The 20517-nt window shown below is 44.7% G+C and overlaps 1 protein-coding gene across 1 annotated transcript; it reads left to right on the forward strand.

The window, feature by feature from the left end:
- Positions 1-1941: 1941 nt before the first annotated feature.
- On the forward strand, positions 1942-16047 carry LOC138091135 (tyrosine-protein phosphatase non-receptor type substrate 1-like). Its single transcript, XM_068986778.1, has 6 exons — positions 1942-2062; positions 4047-4400; positions 9907-10227; positions 11013-11342; positions 15222-15327; positions 15945-16047. The coding sequence occupies exons 1-5, from the start codon at positions 1942-1944 to the stop codon at positions 15323-15325; spliced, it is 1230 nt and encodes a 409-aa protein (XP_068842879.1). The 3' UTR covers positions 15326-15327; positions 15945-16047.
- The last annotated feature ends 4470 nt before the right edge of the window (positions 16048-20517 follow it).

Here is a 20517-nt window from a genome sequence, read left to right on the forward strand (position 1 = left end):
AGAGAGAGAAAGGGAAATAAAAGATAACACTAATATGTAGGATAAAATATGTGACAAATGAACTTATTTACAAAACATAAACCTTATGTTGCTTTCAGACTTAGAGAATAAATTTATGGTTATGAGGGCAGAATGGCTAGGGAAAGGGATAGATAGGGAGCTTGGGACTGACATATACAGACTGTTGTGTCTAAAATGGACAACTAATGAAGAACTACTGTATAGCACATGAAAGTCTGCTCAATATTACGTAGCAGCCTAAATGAGAAAAGAACTTGAAAAAGAGAGATATTGTCTGTATTTTCTTATTATGGCTTTATGTCACTGTGATATCTGGATAATGCCAGTAGAACTCTGAAAAGGTTGAGAAGTCCTCCCACCTCCTAAGACTTTTTTGAAGAGTTTGAAGAGGAATACTGTTAGTTTTCTTTAAAAATTTGGAAGCATTCACTAGTGAAGACACGGAGAAGGCACTGGCACCCCACTCAGTACTCTTGCCTGGAAAATCCCATGGACGGCAGAGCCTGGTAGGCTGCAGTCCATGGGGTCGTGAAAAGTCGGACACAACTGAGTGACTTCACTTTCACTTTTCACTTTCATGCATTGGAGAAGGAAATGGCAACCCACTCCAGTGTTCTTGCCTGGAGAAGCCCAGGGACAGGGGAGCCTGGTGGGCTGCCATCTATGGGGTCGCACAGAGTCGGACACGACTGAAGTGACTTAGTAGCAGTGAAGGCAAGTAATTTTGGGCCTTTCTTTGTTGAGAGGTTTTTTATTATTAATTGAATCTGATTGCTAGTTACAGGTCTACTCTAATTTGTTATTTCTTCATAATTCAGCTTCAGTATTGTGTCCTTATGAGAATTTGTCCAATTTATCTCTGTTATCCAACTTTTTTAGTGTTTAATCATTCATAGAACTGTTTTAAAATCCCTTTATTTCTTTGACATTATTAGTATGTTTTTTATTTCTGATTTAATTATTTGGGTTGCCACGCTCTGATTTTTTCCCTTAGGCAATCTAGCTAAATTTGCTTAATTCTGTTGATCTTTTTGAAGAACCCCTCCTGGCTTTGCTGATTTTCTCTGCTGTACTATTCACATTTTACTTTTCTCTTCAATAATCTCAGCTATTTCCTTTCATTTGCAAACTTTCGGTTTGGGGTTTATTTACTCTTCTTTCTCTAGTTTCTTGCAGTGTAAAGTTCTTCAATGTCTGCATTTTCAGCCATAAATTTCCCATTAGGGCTGCTTTCTGTTCATCTCATATATATTCGTAGTATGTGTTTATATTTTCATTTGTCTCCAAGTGTTTTTTAATTTCCCTTGGGATTTCTTGCTTGACGTGTTGATTTTTGAAGAGCATGTTGTTTGATTTCTATGGACCTATGACTATTTTATTTCCTCTTTTGTCATTGATCTAGTTTAATTTTACAAACAGTGTGAAGAGCATTTCTTTCCATTTCAGTAAGTTGCCTTGTCATTCTTCGTGTATGACAATGACACATATGTAGATTTTTTGCTATGGCAACTGGTTTATGTAACTGTAGACACAAAATAGCCCCGTGACATAGGAGGAACATCAAAATTGCTGAGTGCTAGGATGTGAAGCTCACCTCCTCCCACAAATACGTCAAAAAACACGTCTACATGTGGAATGATTCTCACAGAATGTCTACTGAATGCTGGCAGAAGATCTCAGACATCTGAAAGGGCAATAAAATCTCTTTGTATCTGAGTAAGACAAAAGAGAAGAAAAAAGAAAGGAATCAGGATGAGACCTGTACACTTGGGAGGGAGCTATGAAAGAAGAAAGTTTCCTGTAACCTGGGAAGTACCCCCAATGGCAAGGAGATCAGCTGGGATATAGGGAACCTCAGAGACTTGAAGGAGAGTGTAGCAACAAGTTTGCAGCAGCTAGAACATAAAGAGATACACACAGATGGTCAGTGCAGCTGCCCTACACTTCCAGCCTGTTTGTCTGCTGGTAAGCATAGGGGCAGGGTTTGAAGCTCACCCCCACTTTGGAGCATTTGTTTCGCCACTGTCATCCTGGACTCCAGGTGGAGTCATGAGCTGCTTCTACTCCCATTGAGTGCTCGGGGGGCACGTGTGAGCCACCACTGCCACCAAGAACTCCAAACTGGGTATCAGACACCACATGGGCACACCCCCATAAGGGAATAATGGCCAGCTCATGCTGAGGAAAGAGGTGACAGGTATATGTACTAAAAACAGCCCTTGCACCAGAAATATTAAACCCACACAATCTACATGTGGGTGCTCCCATGTATAAAGAGCCCTCCAAGACCACAGGACATAATTGTTTCTCCTAAACTTCCAGAATAAGAGAAAGGTAAGTAAAATGAAGAAGCAGAGGAACCATGCCCAGTTAAAAGACCAAGAAAATTCACCTGAGAAAGAAAATGAAATAGACCTCTTTAGTCTAATAGACAATAATTTGAAAAAGGAGATAATGAAAATGCTGAAGAAAACAAGAGAGAACCCAAATTAAAAAAATAAGAAATGAAAAAGGAAACATGAGACCAGTATTACACAAGTATAAGAAAAAATAAAGGAATCTATGAAGACTTAAATTTGAACAAATTCAACAACCTAAAAGAAATAGAAAAAGAAAAAAGAAATGGAAGTTTCTAGAAAAATGCAGTCCACAAGCTGCATGTTGTGGCCAAAGAGAGATAGAGAGACAGGTGTACCTACATATGAAACAGAAACAGATTCACAGACATAGAGAACAGAGTTTGAGTTGTCAAGGTAGGTGGGGTAGGGGTTAGGTAAGCTATTATATAAGGAATGGATAAAAAACAAGATCCTGCTGTACAGCACAGAGAAGTATATTCAGTATCAGGTGATAAAAATAATGGAAGAGAATATATTAAAAATGCATATGTATAACTGAGTCACTTTCTATACTGCAAAATTAACATAGCATTACAAATCTATACAATTAAATTAAACCAAGTTATAAATCAAGTAAACAAAACATAGACCACCAAAGAGATCTATGCCCTAATACTCACCAGTGAATGTTTTACTTTACATGGCAAAAAAATTTTGTAAAAGTGATTAAGAATCTTGCTATGGGAAGAATATTCTTGATTATCAATGTAAGCCTAATACAATCTTATAAGAAGGAGGCAGGAAAGTGAAAGTTGGAGGACAAGTGACAAGGGAAGCCCAGTTGGAGTCATAAGAGGACAGAAACCTTGAGAAAAAGAATGCGGATAGTCTCAAGAATTTGGATAGGCAATGATCAGAGCCTCTAGCTGAAATGTAGCCCAACTGACTCCTTGATTTTAGTCCAGTAATTCTGTTTTTGGCCCCTGAATATCCAGAATCATAAGATAATAAAACTGTCATTTTTAGTCACTAAATTTTCTATAATTTGTTACATCTGCCTTAGGTAACTAATATAACATGACTGTGTCATCAGAAAAATCCCAGGGAGTTGAAACAAAGTTTTACTTTCTTCATAAAGTAAGTGTTCATTGTATGTTGGGAGCTCTGAACATCACTGTCACTCAAGTATCCAGGTTGTTGGAGCAATTCTATCATGAGTATGTGGATCTCTGGGGAGGAGAGAGGCTGGCCCATAAAGGTACTTGCAGTTTAATGAATAACATACAAAATGCATGCATCACTTAGTCCTCACAACTCGGTGATCTAAGAGGTCATGTGGTCCCACCTAATGCAAAGGACAGAATGCAGCACTCCCTGAGGACACACAGTGAACACCCAGGAATACTGGGTCGATCGTGACACTTCCAGAGAGGGCTCATGTTCTCAGTCCCCGTCTCTGCCACGTCACTGACGTCTGTGCCTCGGTTCCTCTCCTGTATTAGCGTCTTACATCACAGGCTCGTTGTGCAAGCTTCATGCAATGTACATGCAGTGTGCTGAGTGTAAGGCCCATTCATGGTGCATTCAGACAATGAAAGCTGTTGTTGATTGTTGATAAACATGTGAGAAAACCTACAGGATCACATGAGGATGAACAAATAACTGCTTTGTGTCTTCCTCCAGGAGCGGCAGGTGAGGGGGAGCTGCAGGTGATTCAGCCTGAGAGGTCAGTGTCGGTTGCAGCAGGAGAGACGGCCACTCTGCACTGCACCGTGACCTCCCTGAGCCCCGTGGGGCCCATCAAGTGGTTCAGGGGAACTGGGCCAGGTTGGGAGTTAATCTACAGTCAAAACGGAGGTGTCTCCCCCCGAGTAACAAGTGTTGCAGTTACCACAAAGAGAAACAACATGGACTTTTCCATCCGCATCAGTAACGTCACCCCAGCAGACACTGGTGTCTACCACTGTGTGAAGTTCCAGAAAGGAGAACAGGGCGACGTGGAGTTTAAGTCTGGACCAGGCACTCATCTCACTGTGAGCGGTAAGTTTGGCCTGGGTGTCCTCATCCCCTGGTCTCTAACAAGTCAACAAGAATGCCCTTCACTCTTGGAGAAAAAAAGGAATCCGATACAATAGTGATCTGGACATGTTCTGATTTTACCCCCTTCTACAAATCAGAGTATTTGAGGCCATGACGGCTGTGCTATTTGCTCAAGGCCCCACAGCTGGTAAACGTGGGAAAAGTCTGGATCCCCGTCTACCTGGTTCCACAGTGCTTGTCTTTTCCATCTCATTCAGTCCTTTGATTCCAGGGATAAGGAAAATGAAAGTGAGTGACTTGCTCCTTGACAGGCCAGGCCTCACTTCTTACCTCTGGAGAGTGCACCCTCAGTGTGGCTGAGTCTTCTCTTTATTCAGCACTTATTGAGCACCTCCTGCGTGCCAGGCCCTGCCCTGGGCGCTGTGGAAACCGCAGTGAACAAAGCAGACAAGGGCTTCTCTCCCGTGAAGCTATGTCCGCTTCCTCCCAAAGGGGAGAAAGCCAGCCAGGGCAGGGAGGGGAGATGTGTTTCTTTATTTTCTATTCAGACTATCGCACTGAAAAAAGATTCTAAGAGACACAGTTTCAGTGTTTATTCTGATGGCCCTGACTGGAGACTATGCCGAGAGGTTGGGTATTTCCAGAGGATCTGTTGAAAAAATTCTTCGGTCATTCACACATTGACTCACATAATCACTGAAGTCTCCCAGCATCTTGGAATGTCCCTCCTCGGGGAACCAATTCTCCATGTCGGTGACTCAGGAGCTGGAGCAGCCCTATTGAGGCAGAAAAAGGTGTTTATTTAGATTTTTTCTGACAAAGACCCTGAATCCCGGACTCTCAGAACAGGATGGGTCTCTAGACACCATCCTCCCAAACCCCCATGTACAGATGGTGGCTGAGGCCAGATGACAGCGGTCCAGACCACAGTCACACAGACAATGAGAGGATCCATTAAGAACCCAAACTGACTCCAAGCCAGTCTCTTTCCTGCACAAGCACTGGAACTCCTTTCGTGAAAGAGACTTGCACACACAAGTTGCAGAATAAAAGTTCCTCGAGTTACCCATGAAACAGGCTCTTTTCATTGCTTTCCCCAAGGTTCAGAAGGCCCCTCACATTCAGACCCTGAGCCTGAGATGACTGGAAAACTCTCCGTACTTTCACCTGCATGATCCCAAATCCCTCATTCCGTATCAGCACCTAGAGCTGCCCTGTTTTTCAACAGCTACTTAACACTCAGCATATGGCAACACCACCATTCATCTTATAGTCTCTTGCTGATGGACATTAAGTTGTTCCTAACCTTGGGCTACTGAGACAGTGCTGAGGGATAACCTTTCCACGTGTCACTCTCCTCAGAGGAGAAATATCCACTGGAAATGGCACTGCTAGTTTAGACAGTATGCGGATTTTAATTTGTGTGACAGTATTGCTAAATTTCCCTTCTAGTCATGGTAGCAAATAAATCTCCCCAAACCTCCAGACATCGGCAGGGCAGGTGGCTCTATCATGATTTTGCAGATATTACTAAACTTCCCAGATGGTGGGTCCCCTGCTCAGTCTCAGTACAGCCAGTAAGTGGCTCCCCCGCCCCTCAGATCTGCTGGCTCCCAGGGCTGCTCATCCTCTTCCGCAGGCTTCCCGCCCAGATGATTCCCTGGATGAGAAAGGAGGGACGGGAGGGGAGGAGCAGCCTGTCAGATGGTGACTCCTCCTTAGGCATTTCCTCATTATTAACAGTGTTCAGAAGGAAAGGTGGTCTGTTTTCCATTTTACAGATGAGGACCCTGAGGTTCAGAGAGGGGACTTGCTTTGTGAATAGCTAGGGGAAAGAATGAACCCTAAACACTCACAGTATCATAGCACTGCTTTCTGCACACCCCACTGTGCTTGTCAAAGTATGGAGAAAGCTCCAACTCCAACCTCTTAAAATCTTGCTTTGTCCTCTCCTTTAGAAATAAACACTTTAAAAAGTCCTGTAAGAGAGGCAAGTCCAGTTTTACAACCCAGATGACATGGATCATTCAGTGTTGTGTGATGTGCTGAAATGTTCTTCAATGACAGGGATCAACACTCTTAAAAGCATCAGGAGATTTTTCTCCCCATTGTTGTGATGTTGCCCATTCACTAGGCCTCCTGTGGAGCAGGTCTGGGAAGGGTGGTGTGGACAGAGTCCAGAGGGGCCACTGCGACCCCAGCAGCACCGGGCATGCCCATTCCTGGTTCTGCAGACTGAGGATGAGGAGAGGGAGGTGTTTCCTAGAGGGAGTGGGGCCCCATGTGAGCAAGAGTTCCTAGTCTAGACTCTGGTGTCAGGAGTCCATGTCTTCCCTTGTGGCTTCAGGGTCCCCAGCCTGGGCCCTCAGAGGCCTCCTCCCTGTAGTCTTTCGAAGTCATTGCTCTGTTAATGAACTTGAAGCATGATTCTGGTTCACTTTCATGGAAAGTGAAAGTGAAAGTCACTCAGTTGTGTCCAACTGTTGTGACCCCATGGACTACACAGTCCATGGAATTCTCCAGGCCAGAATGCTGGAGTGGGTAGCCTTTCCCCTCTCCAGGTGATCTTTTCAACCCAAGGATGGAACCCAGGTGGATTCTTTAACCAGCGAGCCACAGGTGGAACATGGAGGTGACAGGAAATACTGGGACACGGTGGGGAGTGAGAGGAGACAGTCTCTCCATTTCTCTCAGTGTCAGTTTTCTCTTCGTAGAATGGTGGTCCTCATGGTCTCCTTTCAAGAGAATTGGAAGTATTTGAGGTGCTCTGTCCAAATCACCAGCACAAAGTAGGTTCTCCTAATTAAGGTGTTATTTCAAAGCTGAGACCCAGGTCCCTGTGCTTGTCCCCATTCCTCACCTGTAGAAAGAGGATAATCACACAACCTTTGCAAGGTGTCCTGAGGGTACAGTGACCTGGTGACCACACCACCCCTCAGAGGGCGATGATGCATCCATCCCAGGGGGGCAGTGGGATCCTGGGAAAGTCTCAGTTTCCCTATCTGTGAAATAGTTGTAATTACATTATGTTTCAAGAATCTGTGATGACTGGAGAGGGTCTAGAAAGACCTGGGCTCGGGGCACTATGGTTGAGAGCCTGGGCCCCCATCCCAGCTCTGCCCTGTCCCAGCTCTGGGACCTCTGATGAGTCCTTCACCACACTGCGTCAGTGTCCTTGTCCCACAGTGACAGCCCCATCCTAACAGAGTAGCTGCAGGGATTGGATGAGGGACGCATGTCAAGTGATTAGAGCGGAGCCTGGCATGTCTCCCACCAACATGAGCTCTGATGTGTCCAAACCAGAGGATGTTCTATTGGCCACTTTCCCTCTAAGACCAAGTACAACTAGGGTTGGTGTGGAACTGGTGCCTTTCAACTTCAACCATTCGTGGCATCACCTGGGAGATGGTGAAAAGTTCTCCAGACCCTGGCTCCACCCTAGAAATTCTGATTTGAGTGCACAGACATGGCCTGAGCAGCTGAGTGTCTTAATTCCTGCAGAGGATTCTGGTGCCTAGTCAGGGCACAGGAGACCAGAGCTACGTGTTTTCTGGGGTCACAGAGAGAGAGCTGCAGTATTCCCCTGATAGACATGGACCCTTCTGGTGCCTGGATTGAAAGAACAGCTGTCCCCGGGGTGGGTGCTTCAGAATAGGCTGTGATGTTGACAGATCTTAGGAGGCCCAAGAAAATCAGCCCAAGTGGAGTGGCAGGAACAAATCCCACCTCCAACCGAGCTCTCCTGATCTCAGAGGGTATTCTTCCCCACTCAGACTACCCTGTGCAGACCTGAGCTTCGTCCCTGGGGAAACCTTCCCAACTTTAAACACAGGAATCTAAACAGGTGCTGGAATCCCTGCGAACACTCTCTGCTCAGCCAGGAGCCCTCCTGCCTCAAACACCAGAGGATCTGATGAAATCTGTCCTCCTTCCTTTCAACTTGCTTGCTGATTCTGTAAAGAGCTGATCTGCAGGAAAAGCACCTGTGGTCTCTTGTGTGTTTTGAAACCCTATTTCCCAAACTTACCTCTTAAGGGGATTATGTTTTATAAAGGGGTCAGATTCATAATTTGGTGTCCCTACTATTTCTTTACATGTTGATTTTTGCAAGGCAGCTGTATGGAGCAAGACTTGAGACTCTCCTTGGTACTTCTTTTGTGCTTTTGTTTTGCTTTCTTTTGCCTAAAAATGTAGTTTCAGAACTAGAACTATCAGATCGTAGGATAACAATCACAGGTGTTACTAATTAAGCACCTACTGTATGCCTGGCTCTATGTCTTATATACATCCTCACTCATCTTACAGATCATGCTTGTACCTACTTTGTCCAGAAACAGTGAGGCTCCAGGATAAAAAACAGTGACACTAAAATCAGTATGTCCTCTGTACAGTGAGGTGAGCTCTGACCTCACCTGCTGGGTGCCCTAGGCCAGCTACATCCTTCCTGAGCCTCATCCCATGTATAGGGCCACTCTCAGGCCCCTCCTCAGGGCTGGTGGGAAGATTAGAGAGCTGAGGGTGGTCAAGAGTTCAGCCCATCTTTAAGCTCTGAACAACTCTGGACAAGTGGTATCTAACCACAGTACTTTAAGGGGCATCCATGATGCTGGTGTTTGTTGGATTTGGCATATTAAGGTAAGTCCTAACTATGTCCTCAAATGTTTGAGTTTTAGGAAGCAAGTTAAATGTTTAAAAATGAAAATGTTTATTACATTTGCTGTCTGACAACTTATAAGGGGATGTTGCGTAATAATGAACAATTAGAGACACCCAACAGCACCAATCAACAGAGAGAAACCACCCTCACATTCGATTTGCTGATTTGTGTATCTACAGATTTAATAACAGTTTAAAAATTAACCAGGCTTCCCTGGTTGCTCAGACAGTAAAGAATTTGCCTGCAATGCAGGACACCGGGCTTCAATCCCTGGGTCAGGAAAATCCCCTGCAAAGGAAATGGCTACCTACTCCAATATTCTTGCCTGGAGAATTACATGGACAGAGGAGCCGGGCAGGCTACAGTCCATGGGGTCATAAAGAATCAGAGACAACTGAGCAACTAACACACACACACATATATAAGAAATTAACCACCACTGGCTTCTCAGCACTCAGTAATCTTTTCAATCCAGTACTAACCCAAGAGAAAAATCCAGACTCAGAAAAACACCTTTTTGCACCATTCCTTTGAAATTCAGGGATTTATACATTGGTCCTATTGGAATATTCATGGAAAGAAAGACAACTGTGAAGGAAATTCATAAATTCCTGAGAGGACAGTTCTGCATATAAATACATTCTGAGTTAAACAGAGGTCTGTGTTTTTTTAGTTTTGTGAAGCACCTGACATTTCTCTCCCTGAAAAAAATGCTTCCAGTGCATTTAACCTTCACTGCAACCATGAATTTAAAAATAATATATTTTCAATTTCTTAACATTGTCACGAGGTTTTTGTAATGATAATAATCACAATCATGTTCCTCATTTATAAATGTTTCTTTTGTAGCCAAGCCCTCTCCGCCCATGGTATCCGGCCCTACAGTGAGGGCTACACCTGAGCAGACAGTGAGCTTCACCTGCACATCCCACGGCTTCTCCCCCAGAAGCATCTCCCTGAAATGGTTCAAAAATGGCAATGAGCTCTCAGCCTCCCAGACCAGCGTGGACCCAGAGGACGACAACGTTTCCTACAGCATCACCAGCACTGCTAAAGTGCTGCTGGCCATGGGAGATGTTCACTCCCAGGTCATCTGCGAGGTGGCCCACGTCACCCTGCGGGGGGGCCCTCCTCTCCGTGGGACTGCCAACTTGTCCGAGACCATCCAAGGTAGATGCCCCTCATGTCAGCCCTAGCCCACACCTGCCTCCCAAGACCCCAGCCTGCTCCTCCTCCCCCCCAGTCTGCTCCTCCTCCCTGCCTTGAATTGCCTGAAATCTACTTCCTGACAGTCCTGTCCAGTCTAGCCCTTCTAGAAAGGGCTCCTAGAAGAGCTGGTCACTCTATTTTAATGAAAGTGCCAGATGTACAACTGCCATGTGCCAAGCACTGTGATAAGTAGTTTTCTTTATTAATGAAAGTGAAAGTGAAGTCGCTCAGTCGTGTCCTATTGTTTGCAACCCCATGGACTGTAGCCTACCAGGCTCCTCCATCCATGGAATTTTCCCGGCAAGAGTACTGGAGTGGGTTGCCATTTCCTTCTCCAGGGGATCTTCCTGACCCAGGGATCGAACCCGGGTCTCCTGCATTGCAACCAGATGCTTTACCATCTGAGTATCTCCAATTACTGAGCACCTATGCTAAGCCCAGGACCCTATGTGCTTGGTGATTTCATTTATTTTGCTGCAGTCTTATAGTCCAACTGCATGCCAGAGGCTGAGCTTGTTGATTTCACACATAACAACCCTAATAGGAGGGCCCTGTTCTTGAGCAGTGTACTTTCACTGTGTTCAGTGACTTCATTCATATGCAAACAGACCCTCAGTGTTTGAGCACCTACTGCATGCCTGGCTCTGTCCTGGGTGACGCCCTTGCTGTGTGGGGAGCTGTTCTCCAGCCCCTCTCCCATGGTGATCTGTGTTATAAGGTCCGAGCTTCTTCCTGTACTGTTTCAGTTCCACCCACCCTGGAGCTTACTGCATACCCCTCAGCGGGGAACCAGGTGAACGTCACCTGTCAGGTGAACAAGTTCTACCCCCAGCCTCTACAGCTGACCTGGCTGGAGAACGGAAGCATGTCCCGAACAGAAGCAGCCTCAATCCTCGTAGAGAACAAGGACGGGACCTTTAACCAGACGAGCTGGCTCCTGGTGAACTCCTCTGCCCACAGGGAGGCTGTGGTGCTCACCTGCCAGGTGGAGCATGATGGGCAGCCGGCGGTCTCCAAAAACCATACCCTGGAGGTCTCTGCTCCCCAGAAGGACCAGGGCACCCATGGACTTCCTGGTGAGGCTTCCATTACATCTCACAGGGCTTTTCAAATTTTATCTTTTTTAATTATTAAGAATAGTAATTCAAGTTTATTATAGAAGAGTGTAAAAGCCTATAAATAAAAAGTAGGATTTTGAAGTAAGCGCCTCTCCCCCAAATTGCATACTCCAACAGACACAATTTAAAACCAGTTGGTACATTCTTTATATGACTTTTGATGTAAATATAATTAAAGAAGGAAATAAGATATGGAAGGAGACCATCTCATTCATAGTGTCCTGCTTCTCGCTTTCTTCAGCTATTAGTAATTATGTTCACCATTCCATGTCCGCCCACCCCCCTCCTCCTTGTTATTTCTAACCCCTGCCTAGTCTGTCTCCAGCCTAGACTTTCCATCCACATCAGGAACATCATCCCAGTAGACGTCGGCATCTGCCACTCTGTGAAGTTCTGGAAGAGGAGCCCTGAGGACACGAAGTTTGAGTCTGGTTTTGGCACACAGTTGACCGTGAGTGGTCACTGCACAGGGCTCCTTTGTCCTTTGATTTCTGACAGTGGACCAGCAGTGATCACAGTCACTCACTGCACGTTTACTAAAGGTAGCTCTCAGTTCACTTGCTGCTTTAGCCACCCAAAGCGTTTGGACTTTACAGAGGGACTCATGGAGAAGTAGGGAGGGGGTGATGTGGTTGAAAATGTGTCACTTTTAGTCCAGATGACTGGGCTAAGATAATCAAGGTGAATCTGAGTCTCTGAGGACAGGGACCACCAGTCTATACAATAAATATGTGCTAATTAGAGACAGGTTCCCCCCTCAGCTGGGGCTTGTCCCAAGGATAGTCCCTCTTTCCATAAATAAAACATCTTGTAGGCTCTCATGTAACATCAAGAGAGGGTCAAGTCAGGTTCCAGGAATCATTACTCCAGAAGACTTATCAAAGGCCCACTTTTCTTCTGACATACTCTATGGTGTTGTCCTCATCTGCTGGGTCAATACTGGGTCACTGAGTGTCCATGTCCCTGCCTGCTGGAAGGATAAAGAGAGGTAGGGGAGAATAAACAACTTCCCTTGAACAAGAGATACAGGACAGTTTCATAATAACGTCCACTTTAACTTAGTCCTGTGTGCACAACCAGTCAGTGTGTCCACAATAGCGTGGTTATCTGGTTAAGTATATTGACTTTCTATAAAAATCATACAAGTGCACACTTAATATAATCAATTCTAATTGACTAACACCATTTCAAATGGAGCATAAATTCAAATTTTCCAAAATACTATTATTGTTGTTTTCTGTGCACCAAAATTGTTTTTATTTGTAAGTTCTTGGCAAAATTTTCCCATGAAATCACCTGGTCTTGAGAATCTTTTGAAAATTAATTTGAATCAAATATTTAAGAGTATTCAGATTATTCATTTCATATTGAATGAGCTGAGGTAGTTTTTTTTTTTTTTAGGTATTTGTCCATCTCTGAGTTGTCAAATGTCTTTCTGTACAGTTTTCATGACATTTCTTCATTATCCTTTTGTCTGCAGTATCCGTAGTGACATCCTTGGTTTCATCCTAATACTGGAAATGTCTCATTCCTCCTTTTTTATTTGTCAGTTGTACTGGAAAATTTTCAATGTTATTGGTCTTTTAAAAAGAACACCCTCTTTCTTTCAGTAATTTTTCTCTCTTGCTTCTCTGTTTCCAATTTCACTGGTTTTTCTTTATTTATTTATTATTTCCTTCCTTCTACTTGCCTTGGGTGTATTTTGCTGCTCTTTTTCTCATTTCTTGAGGCATGAATTTAGGTAATTGGTTTAGACTTTTTCTTTTTTCCAGTGCCACACCTGAGTCTCCTCTTGTACTGCGGAGTTAGGAGAGTGAACCTGGACAACTGACTACCGTGCTCTTCCTCCAGATCTCAGATCCCTAGACAGTCTGCCTCCTCTCCCACCTCAGAGTCCTCCTATGCCTGTCTCTTGTGCTCTTTCTAGGGTTCCATTTGTACTTAACAGGGAGCATAGGAGAGAAAAGCCCATGGCATTTTGTCTGTTGCTGCTGCTGCCGCTAAGTCGCTTCAGTCGTGTCCGACTCTGTGCGACCTCAGAGACGGCAGCCCACCGGGCTCCCCCGTCCCTGGGATTCTCCAGACAGGAACACTGGAGTGGGTTGCCATTTCCTTCTCCAGTGCATGAAAGTGAAAAGTAAAAGTGAAGTCGCTCAGTCGTGTCCGACTCCTAGCGACCCCATGGACTTCTGTCTGCAGTGGCTTGCAAATGCTTTTAGTCTTCAGTCTCCTGATGGGCTCAACCAGGGCTGCTGTAGGGTGCCTGACTCAGCATGCCTGCTAGTGTGTTTTTTGGGGCATCTAGGTTGTCAGGCTGAAGAGAAGTGTAAGATGCTGATGTGACTTTCCTGCTGCTGCTGCTGCGTCGCTTCAGTCGTGTCCGACTCTGTACGACCCCATAGATGGCAGCCCACCAGGCTCCCCTGTCCCTGGGATTCTCCAGGCAAGAACACTGGAGTGGGTTGCCATTGTCTTCTCCAATGCATGAAAGTGAAAAGTGAAAGTGAAGTCGCTCACTTTCCTACTGAGACCCAAAACCTACCCTGGGCACCTGAGGACTCCAACCACTGCAGTGCTGGGTGGAGTCAGTCTGATGGGAGGATGGACATCTGATTGCTTGTTTTTATGGTATTGGGGTGTTTTACAATAAAGTCCTATCCTAATGGACTTCTCTTCCCACAGCATAGAGCAAACCAATACAGTAATGGAGTTTTTGGCTGGTTGGCTGGTTCATTTGATAAAGGAAAAAAGGTTCTGAGTCTTCTAATTCTTTGGTTCTCTTTTATCTTTCAGGAACCAGTATCTGAAATCCCTTCTCCCTACCTTTTTCTTGTTCTTTTTACCACTCGATTGCCCCATAGCACTTCTTTTCTCTTTCTGCCTTTTCTGGACAGAGGGTATGCATTTTAAATCATGCCTGTCCATAGAGTCAAATCTGTCTTCCTTAAGTTATGTTCCTATAGTCACTGTGAGTAATTAATATGTTTAGTGACTTGATACAAGATAAATATCTTATCATATAGTTGTAGAGGTCAGACATTATAATGGGTGACTAGGCTGTGTTCGTTCTGAAGATTCTAGAGGAGAATCCATTTCCTTCCCTTTCCCAGCTTCCAAGGGTGCCCACACTCCTTGGTAAAGGGCCCCACATTACTCTGACCTCTGCTTCTGATCACATCTGCTTCTCCAAATGACCTGCCTCCATCTTTTACTTATAAGAATCTTCATAACTACATTGGCTCCGCTTGGAAAATCTAATTTAATGTGCCCATGTCAAGATCCTTAACAAATCACTACTGCTAATCCTTCTTGACATGTAAGGTAACATATGAGCAGAACCTGGGGATTTTGTGCCAAGCCTTTAAAATCAGGCTTACCTTGAATCCCTTTCCTATAGTCTGTGCCCTTAGGAAATTTTCCCAATATTTTCAAAGTTTAGATATATTTAATATTGATGATGATAATTCCAAAAACTCTAGGCACCTGTTCTAGCTGCCTTGCCTGTTTCTCCTACATTTTCCTGAGACTTGAAAGGATGGAATTACAGCCTAATGAGAGATTGTGCACAAGGATTTGCTGAATTTTTCTTGTCTCACAGTTATTTTCAATCCTGGCATTTTCTCTTCAAATAATAGGACCGTTGCAGCCTGAGAAAGGAAAGAGGAAAAATGAGGTGGTTCTGTACCCTAATTTCTGCCTTGAGCCTTAGCTCAGGCTGCAAGTCAAAGCCATAGCATATTGATGGGCCTAGGCAGCCTCAGATGGAGTAAGTGGAGGCCCCTGGGAACGGCTCCTGTGTGGCGCATCTGATCACCCCTCTTGTCCCCTGATTTCCAGGTCCAGAGCTGTCTTCTCTTTGGGCAGTTGTCTTCCTAGTCCCCAAGGTGCTGCTGCTGCTCAGTGTCTCTGTCATCTTTGTCCACAGGAAGTGTCGAGCCTGACTGTAAGTTATGGATGAGGGAGGGCAGGACAAAATCTAGAAGACACGCGTTCATTAGGGGGGCCACCCACAGGCCACACAGGGGCAGCGCTCACACGGAGTTAAGAGAAGGAGGCACACCTCCCTCGGTACCCTCAGGAGTATTATGTTTCCCTCGAAGAGGTGCCCAGCTCCCAGGAGATGGTGAGGTCCTGGATTTCAAAGGGTTTCTCCTGGTGTTTCTGGGGAGGAGATAGGCAGAGTGTGCTGAATGAGGAGCAGCTGAGTGGGCGGCTCCCTTGCAGACCATTTCTAGATCACTGAACTCAGGGGCTCCCTGGGGCAACAGGTATCCACACTTAAGGTAATATTGATTAGTCCCAGATCAGCTCCTCTGATGGCCGCTCCAACTGGGACCTCTGTGTGACAGAGTGGGAGGCCTGGGAAGGGAGCATGAGGACCTGGGGAGGAGGCTGAGGGGTCAAAGTCCTAACTCAGGGGCTGTCCATCCTTTCAGGACTGGCATCCTAGGAGGGGAATACCTGGGCATGTGGGAGGCATGCAGAGAACTTTTCCTGAATGATGAGCAGAAAATTAAGTATGAAAATGTTTCCCACAGCTCCTTCCTTCCTCCCTGCTAGGTGCCGCCATCAGCCTCTACTGTCTCCTTCTCTCACTGAGGGCCCAGCCCACAAGAAGGACCCAGCTGAAAGCTTCCACAACTCTGCTCCAAAAGTCTTCAGTCCATGGAGATCTGCCTGCCCACATGTTCATGAAACCCCCAGAGCTGAATTTTCATATGTGATCCTGAGCAGAGATCATGGGAAGTAGCTCTGGAGACTGACTCACAACATCTCCCTTGGACGTCAGAATTCAGTTCAGTTCAGTCACTCAGTCATGTCCGACTCTTTGAGACCCCAGGAACCACAGCACACCAAGCCTCCCTGTCCATCACCAATTCCCAGAGTCCACCCAAACCCATGTCCATTGAGTCGGTGATGCCATCCAACCATCTCATCCTCTGTCATCCCCTTCTCCTCCTGCCCTCAATCTTTCCCAGCATCAGGGTCTTTTCCAATGAGTCAGCTCTTCGCATCAGGTGGCCAAAGTATTGGAGTTTCAGCTTCAATATCAGTCCTACCAATGAACACCCAGGACTGATTTCCTTTAGGATGGACTGGTTGGATCTCCTTGAGTCCAACTAATACAGATCAGGATTAAGTCCAACTAATACAGACCATCCATCACCTTGGACTTGGCCGTGGACTATACACTGATAACCTATGGAGAAGTTATTCTGTCTTCTGGATTCTTGCCTTCACTTAACTCCCCACCATTGAAGTGCCTCTTTAGTTTTAAACCAAGTACCATCTTGGTTTTAAGAAAAAATTTTCTCCTTCCCCATTTGTCTAGACAGCCTACTTCTCAAACCCAGAAATTAGTGTTTCATTCTCTTTCTGCAATGGAAAGACTAGTTTTCCATCAACTTGAATCTTTCACAATCCTTATGAATTGCTCATGGGAAATAAAGCTTTGAACTCATCCTTGATTTCTCTTTCTTTTATGCTGTTGTTGCTGTTTAATCATTCAATCATATCTGATTCTTTCCAAACCCATGGACTGCAGCATGCCAGGCATCCCTGTCCTTCACTGTCTCCCAGAGTTTGCTCAAACTCATGTCCATTGATTTGATGATGTCAACCAACTCATGCTGGGGTCGAGCCCCGGTGGATCCAGGGTAATTCAAAGCAGGGATGGTGTGGCGAGGAAAAATTTATTTATTTAGAAATATAAAGAGATTAGGAAGAAATAGTATAGTAGGAAAATTAGTGGAGAAAAGAGGCTGAATAACTTGGTTTACGGGGAAAGCCAATAAAACTTCAGGACAAGAAGTGTGCACCATCTACGTTAGGCCACTGGTGCCCGTTTGAATATTGGAGGGTGCCCGCCTTGGGCTCCCTCTCTCAAGGATCTTAGAAGCCAGGGCAAGTAAGTAGACATGGCGAGCCTCCCCGCTCCAGATGGGAATTCAGCCTGAAGATAGAGTAAAGAAGACACGGGGGAAACCAGTCTTTCCAGTGACTAGCCCATCCTCTATTGTTGTAAAGGCTTTTTATACTTTTTTTGTACATAGAGATCAATGGATAATATAAATGGATAATATAAAATATGGATATTATAAAATGGATAATATAAAATTATGGATAATATAAAATTATGCAGCGTCAGCAGCCCTGACTCTTATCGAGACCAGGCTTTCTCTCTGCATACCTAGTTGTATACACAAGTCTTAGGTGATTTACATCATCTTCTGGCCAGAAGGCCAATTAACATTTTACGGCCCTTTTTTGATAAGGGTTTGTCAACCAGAAGACTTATTTGTCTTAAAAGTGTTGTTCTTCCCAAAGTCTGGTGCCACTCTCAGAAAGCACTAAATAAAGTTACATTCTTACATAGCAAAGACACAACAATTTATAACAATGAAAGAAGTACAGTGATTTATAACAAAGAGAAAAGTAATTAACTCAAAAGTCTAGTGTTGCTAACATCAAAACTACTATATTCCTTTTTCTATATCCCAATTACATTGATTAATATCCTTCAGGTGCCTAAAAGATAAAGGATATGGAGGCCTGGCGGCAAACATTAACTCAACGAACTCTTCACCAAACTAATTCTTAGCTCCAAAAGGCTCTATATCTTGAAGATGTTTTCAGCTTCGTGCCTCTCATGGTTGGGGGCTGTAAACAATCCACAAGTTGTAAAGCAGACCAGTCAGATAAGTTAGAAAGCCATCAAAGGGGTTTCAAGCCTAGACATTCGTTTTATATGCAGGAGACTGTTAACTGGAGCTCTGAATTAACTCTTTCCAGAGAAAAGGTGGTAATGTCAGAAGAGTATAGTATAGCAGACAGTAAACGACAGATTTTGGTTTCGGGGTAGATGCTCAGACAGAGGACCCCTTGAGACCTGACTCGCGTTGCCCATCAGGCCTCTCCACATGACCTTGTCATGGGTGGGATCTCCCATGCTGGCTCCCAGCAAACTCATCCTCTGTCACCCCCTTCTCCTGCTGCCCTTAATCTTTTCCAGCATCAGGGTCTTTTCCAATGAGTCAGCTCCCCCCATTAGGGAGTCAAAGTTTTGGAGCTTCAGCAACAGCACAACCCTTCCAATTAATAATTAGGGTTGATTTATTTTAGGAATGACTGGTTTGATCTCTTTGCTGGAGTCTTCTCCAGCACCACAGCTCAAAAGCATCAATTCTTCAGCGCTAAGCCTTCTTTATAGTCCAGCTCTCACATTGGTACATGACTACTGGAAAAGCCACAGGTTTGACTAGTAGGATCTTTGCTGGAAAAGAGATGTCTCTGCTTCTTAATATGCTGTCTAGGTTGGTTATAGCTTTTCCTCCAAGGAGCAAGAATCTTTTAATTTCCTGATTGTAGTCTCTGTCCACATTGATTTTGGAGCCCCAAAAAATAAAGTCTGTCACGGTTTCCATTTTTGTCCCCATCTATTTGCCATGCAGTGATGTGACCGGATGCCATGATCTTTGTTTTTTGAATGTTGAGTTTTAAGTCAGAGCTTTCACTTTCCTCTTTCACCTTCATCAGGATGCTCCTTAGTTCCTCTTTACTTTCTGCCATTAGGGTGCTGTCATCTGCATATCTGAGGTTGTTGATATTTCTCTCAGCAATCTTGATTCCAGCTAGTGCTTCATCCATTTCACATGATTTTTCTCTGCATATAAGTTAAATAAGCAAGGTGACAATACACAGCCTTGATGTACTCCTTTCCCAATTTGGAACCAGTCTGTTGTTCCATGTCCAGTTCTAACTGTTGCTTCTTGACCTGCATACAGATTTCTCAGGAGGTAGGTAATATGGTCTGGTATTTACATCTTGTTAAGAATTTTCCACAGTTTATAACTCATATTCAATTCTGCCTTTAAAACAGTAAATTCCAGTGGTGAGATAGAAACTTTAACAACTGATTCTTTTTTTTTTAATAGGAGGCTAATTACTTTACAGTATTGTAGTGTTTTTTGACATACATTGACATGAATCAGCCATGGGTGTACACGTGTTCCCATTCCTGAACCCCCTCCCACCTCCCTTCCCATCCCATCCCTCAGGGTCGTCCTAGTTTTCCTGCCCTGAGCACCCTGTCTCATGCATCGAATCTGGACTGGCGATCTATTCCACATATGATAATATACATGTTTCAAAGCTATTCTCTCAAGTCATCCTACCCAACAACTGACTCTTAAAAAAAAGAAAAGCCTGATTGGTAGTACATGCCAATTCTTTCTGTAAATACCCGCAATGTGGTCAATTTTAGGTTAGCATCAGTTTAACAACTTGCTTGCACAGTTCCTCAAAATGCAAATATCAAGTCTCATGAGCCAGTCCAAGCCTCTTCCAGCACACCACTGGACTCTTTCCATAATGTCCACTTTCCCATCCCCACCACCACTCCCTCGTCTCAGCCACCGTCATCTCTTCCTGTACCATTGCTATGATCTCTAACTGGCTTTCCTGTTTCAGGCACAGAGAATTTTGGGGAATATCACTCAAATCCTACCACTCCTCTGCTCCCCACCCCCACACAGACGCACCTCTCTCTCTCTCTTCTTTCCAACATCTGCTCAAATGTCACTTTATCCAAGGCCCCTCATACACTACCCTGTATAAAATGTCAGTTCCGCTCTTACCCTGGCATTCCATGAGCTCTTAACCCGGTTAATGTGTTTCCTGAGTACTTATTGTCTGGATGGTCTGTACACAAGTTGGAAAAGAATTTCTAAACACAGAGTGAGTATTTCAGAAAGGAGTGAGTTAACTAAGAATAAAGATCAGAGATAATGAGGACACTGGAAGCAAAGGGGCCAACTTCCCGACAGACCACAGAGAGATAACTGTTAAAACAGCGGGACGGCTCAAGGGAGAGCCATGCCTTTCATGGGTTAGTAGTCAACTTTAACAGCCTCAGGAAGAATAAAATTCCTGCTGAAAGGGTGGCAGTAGGTGAATGGTTAGGATAGGTATTTTTACCTAATGTGGGGTCAGGGAGGAGGCCAGTGTAGATCAGGAGTGGGGATGGGAGTCATGGTAAAGGTTGGCGAGAGGGTCAGTCGGTTCTGGAGATGACTTTTGCACTGGGTTCTGCATCTGTGGCACTGGTACAAGGCCTCCCACCTGCAATACTGGT

Source organism: Capricornis sumatraensis, chromosome 15, assembly GCF_032405125.1.
Source record: "Capricornis sumatraensis isolate serow.1 chromosome 15, serow.2, whole genome shotgun sequence".
Lineage (NCBI taxonomy): Eukaryota > Metazoa > Chordata > Mammalia > Artiodactyla > Bovidae > Capricornis > Capricornis sumatraensis.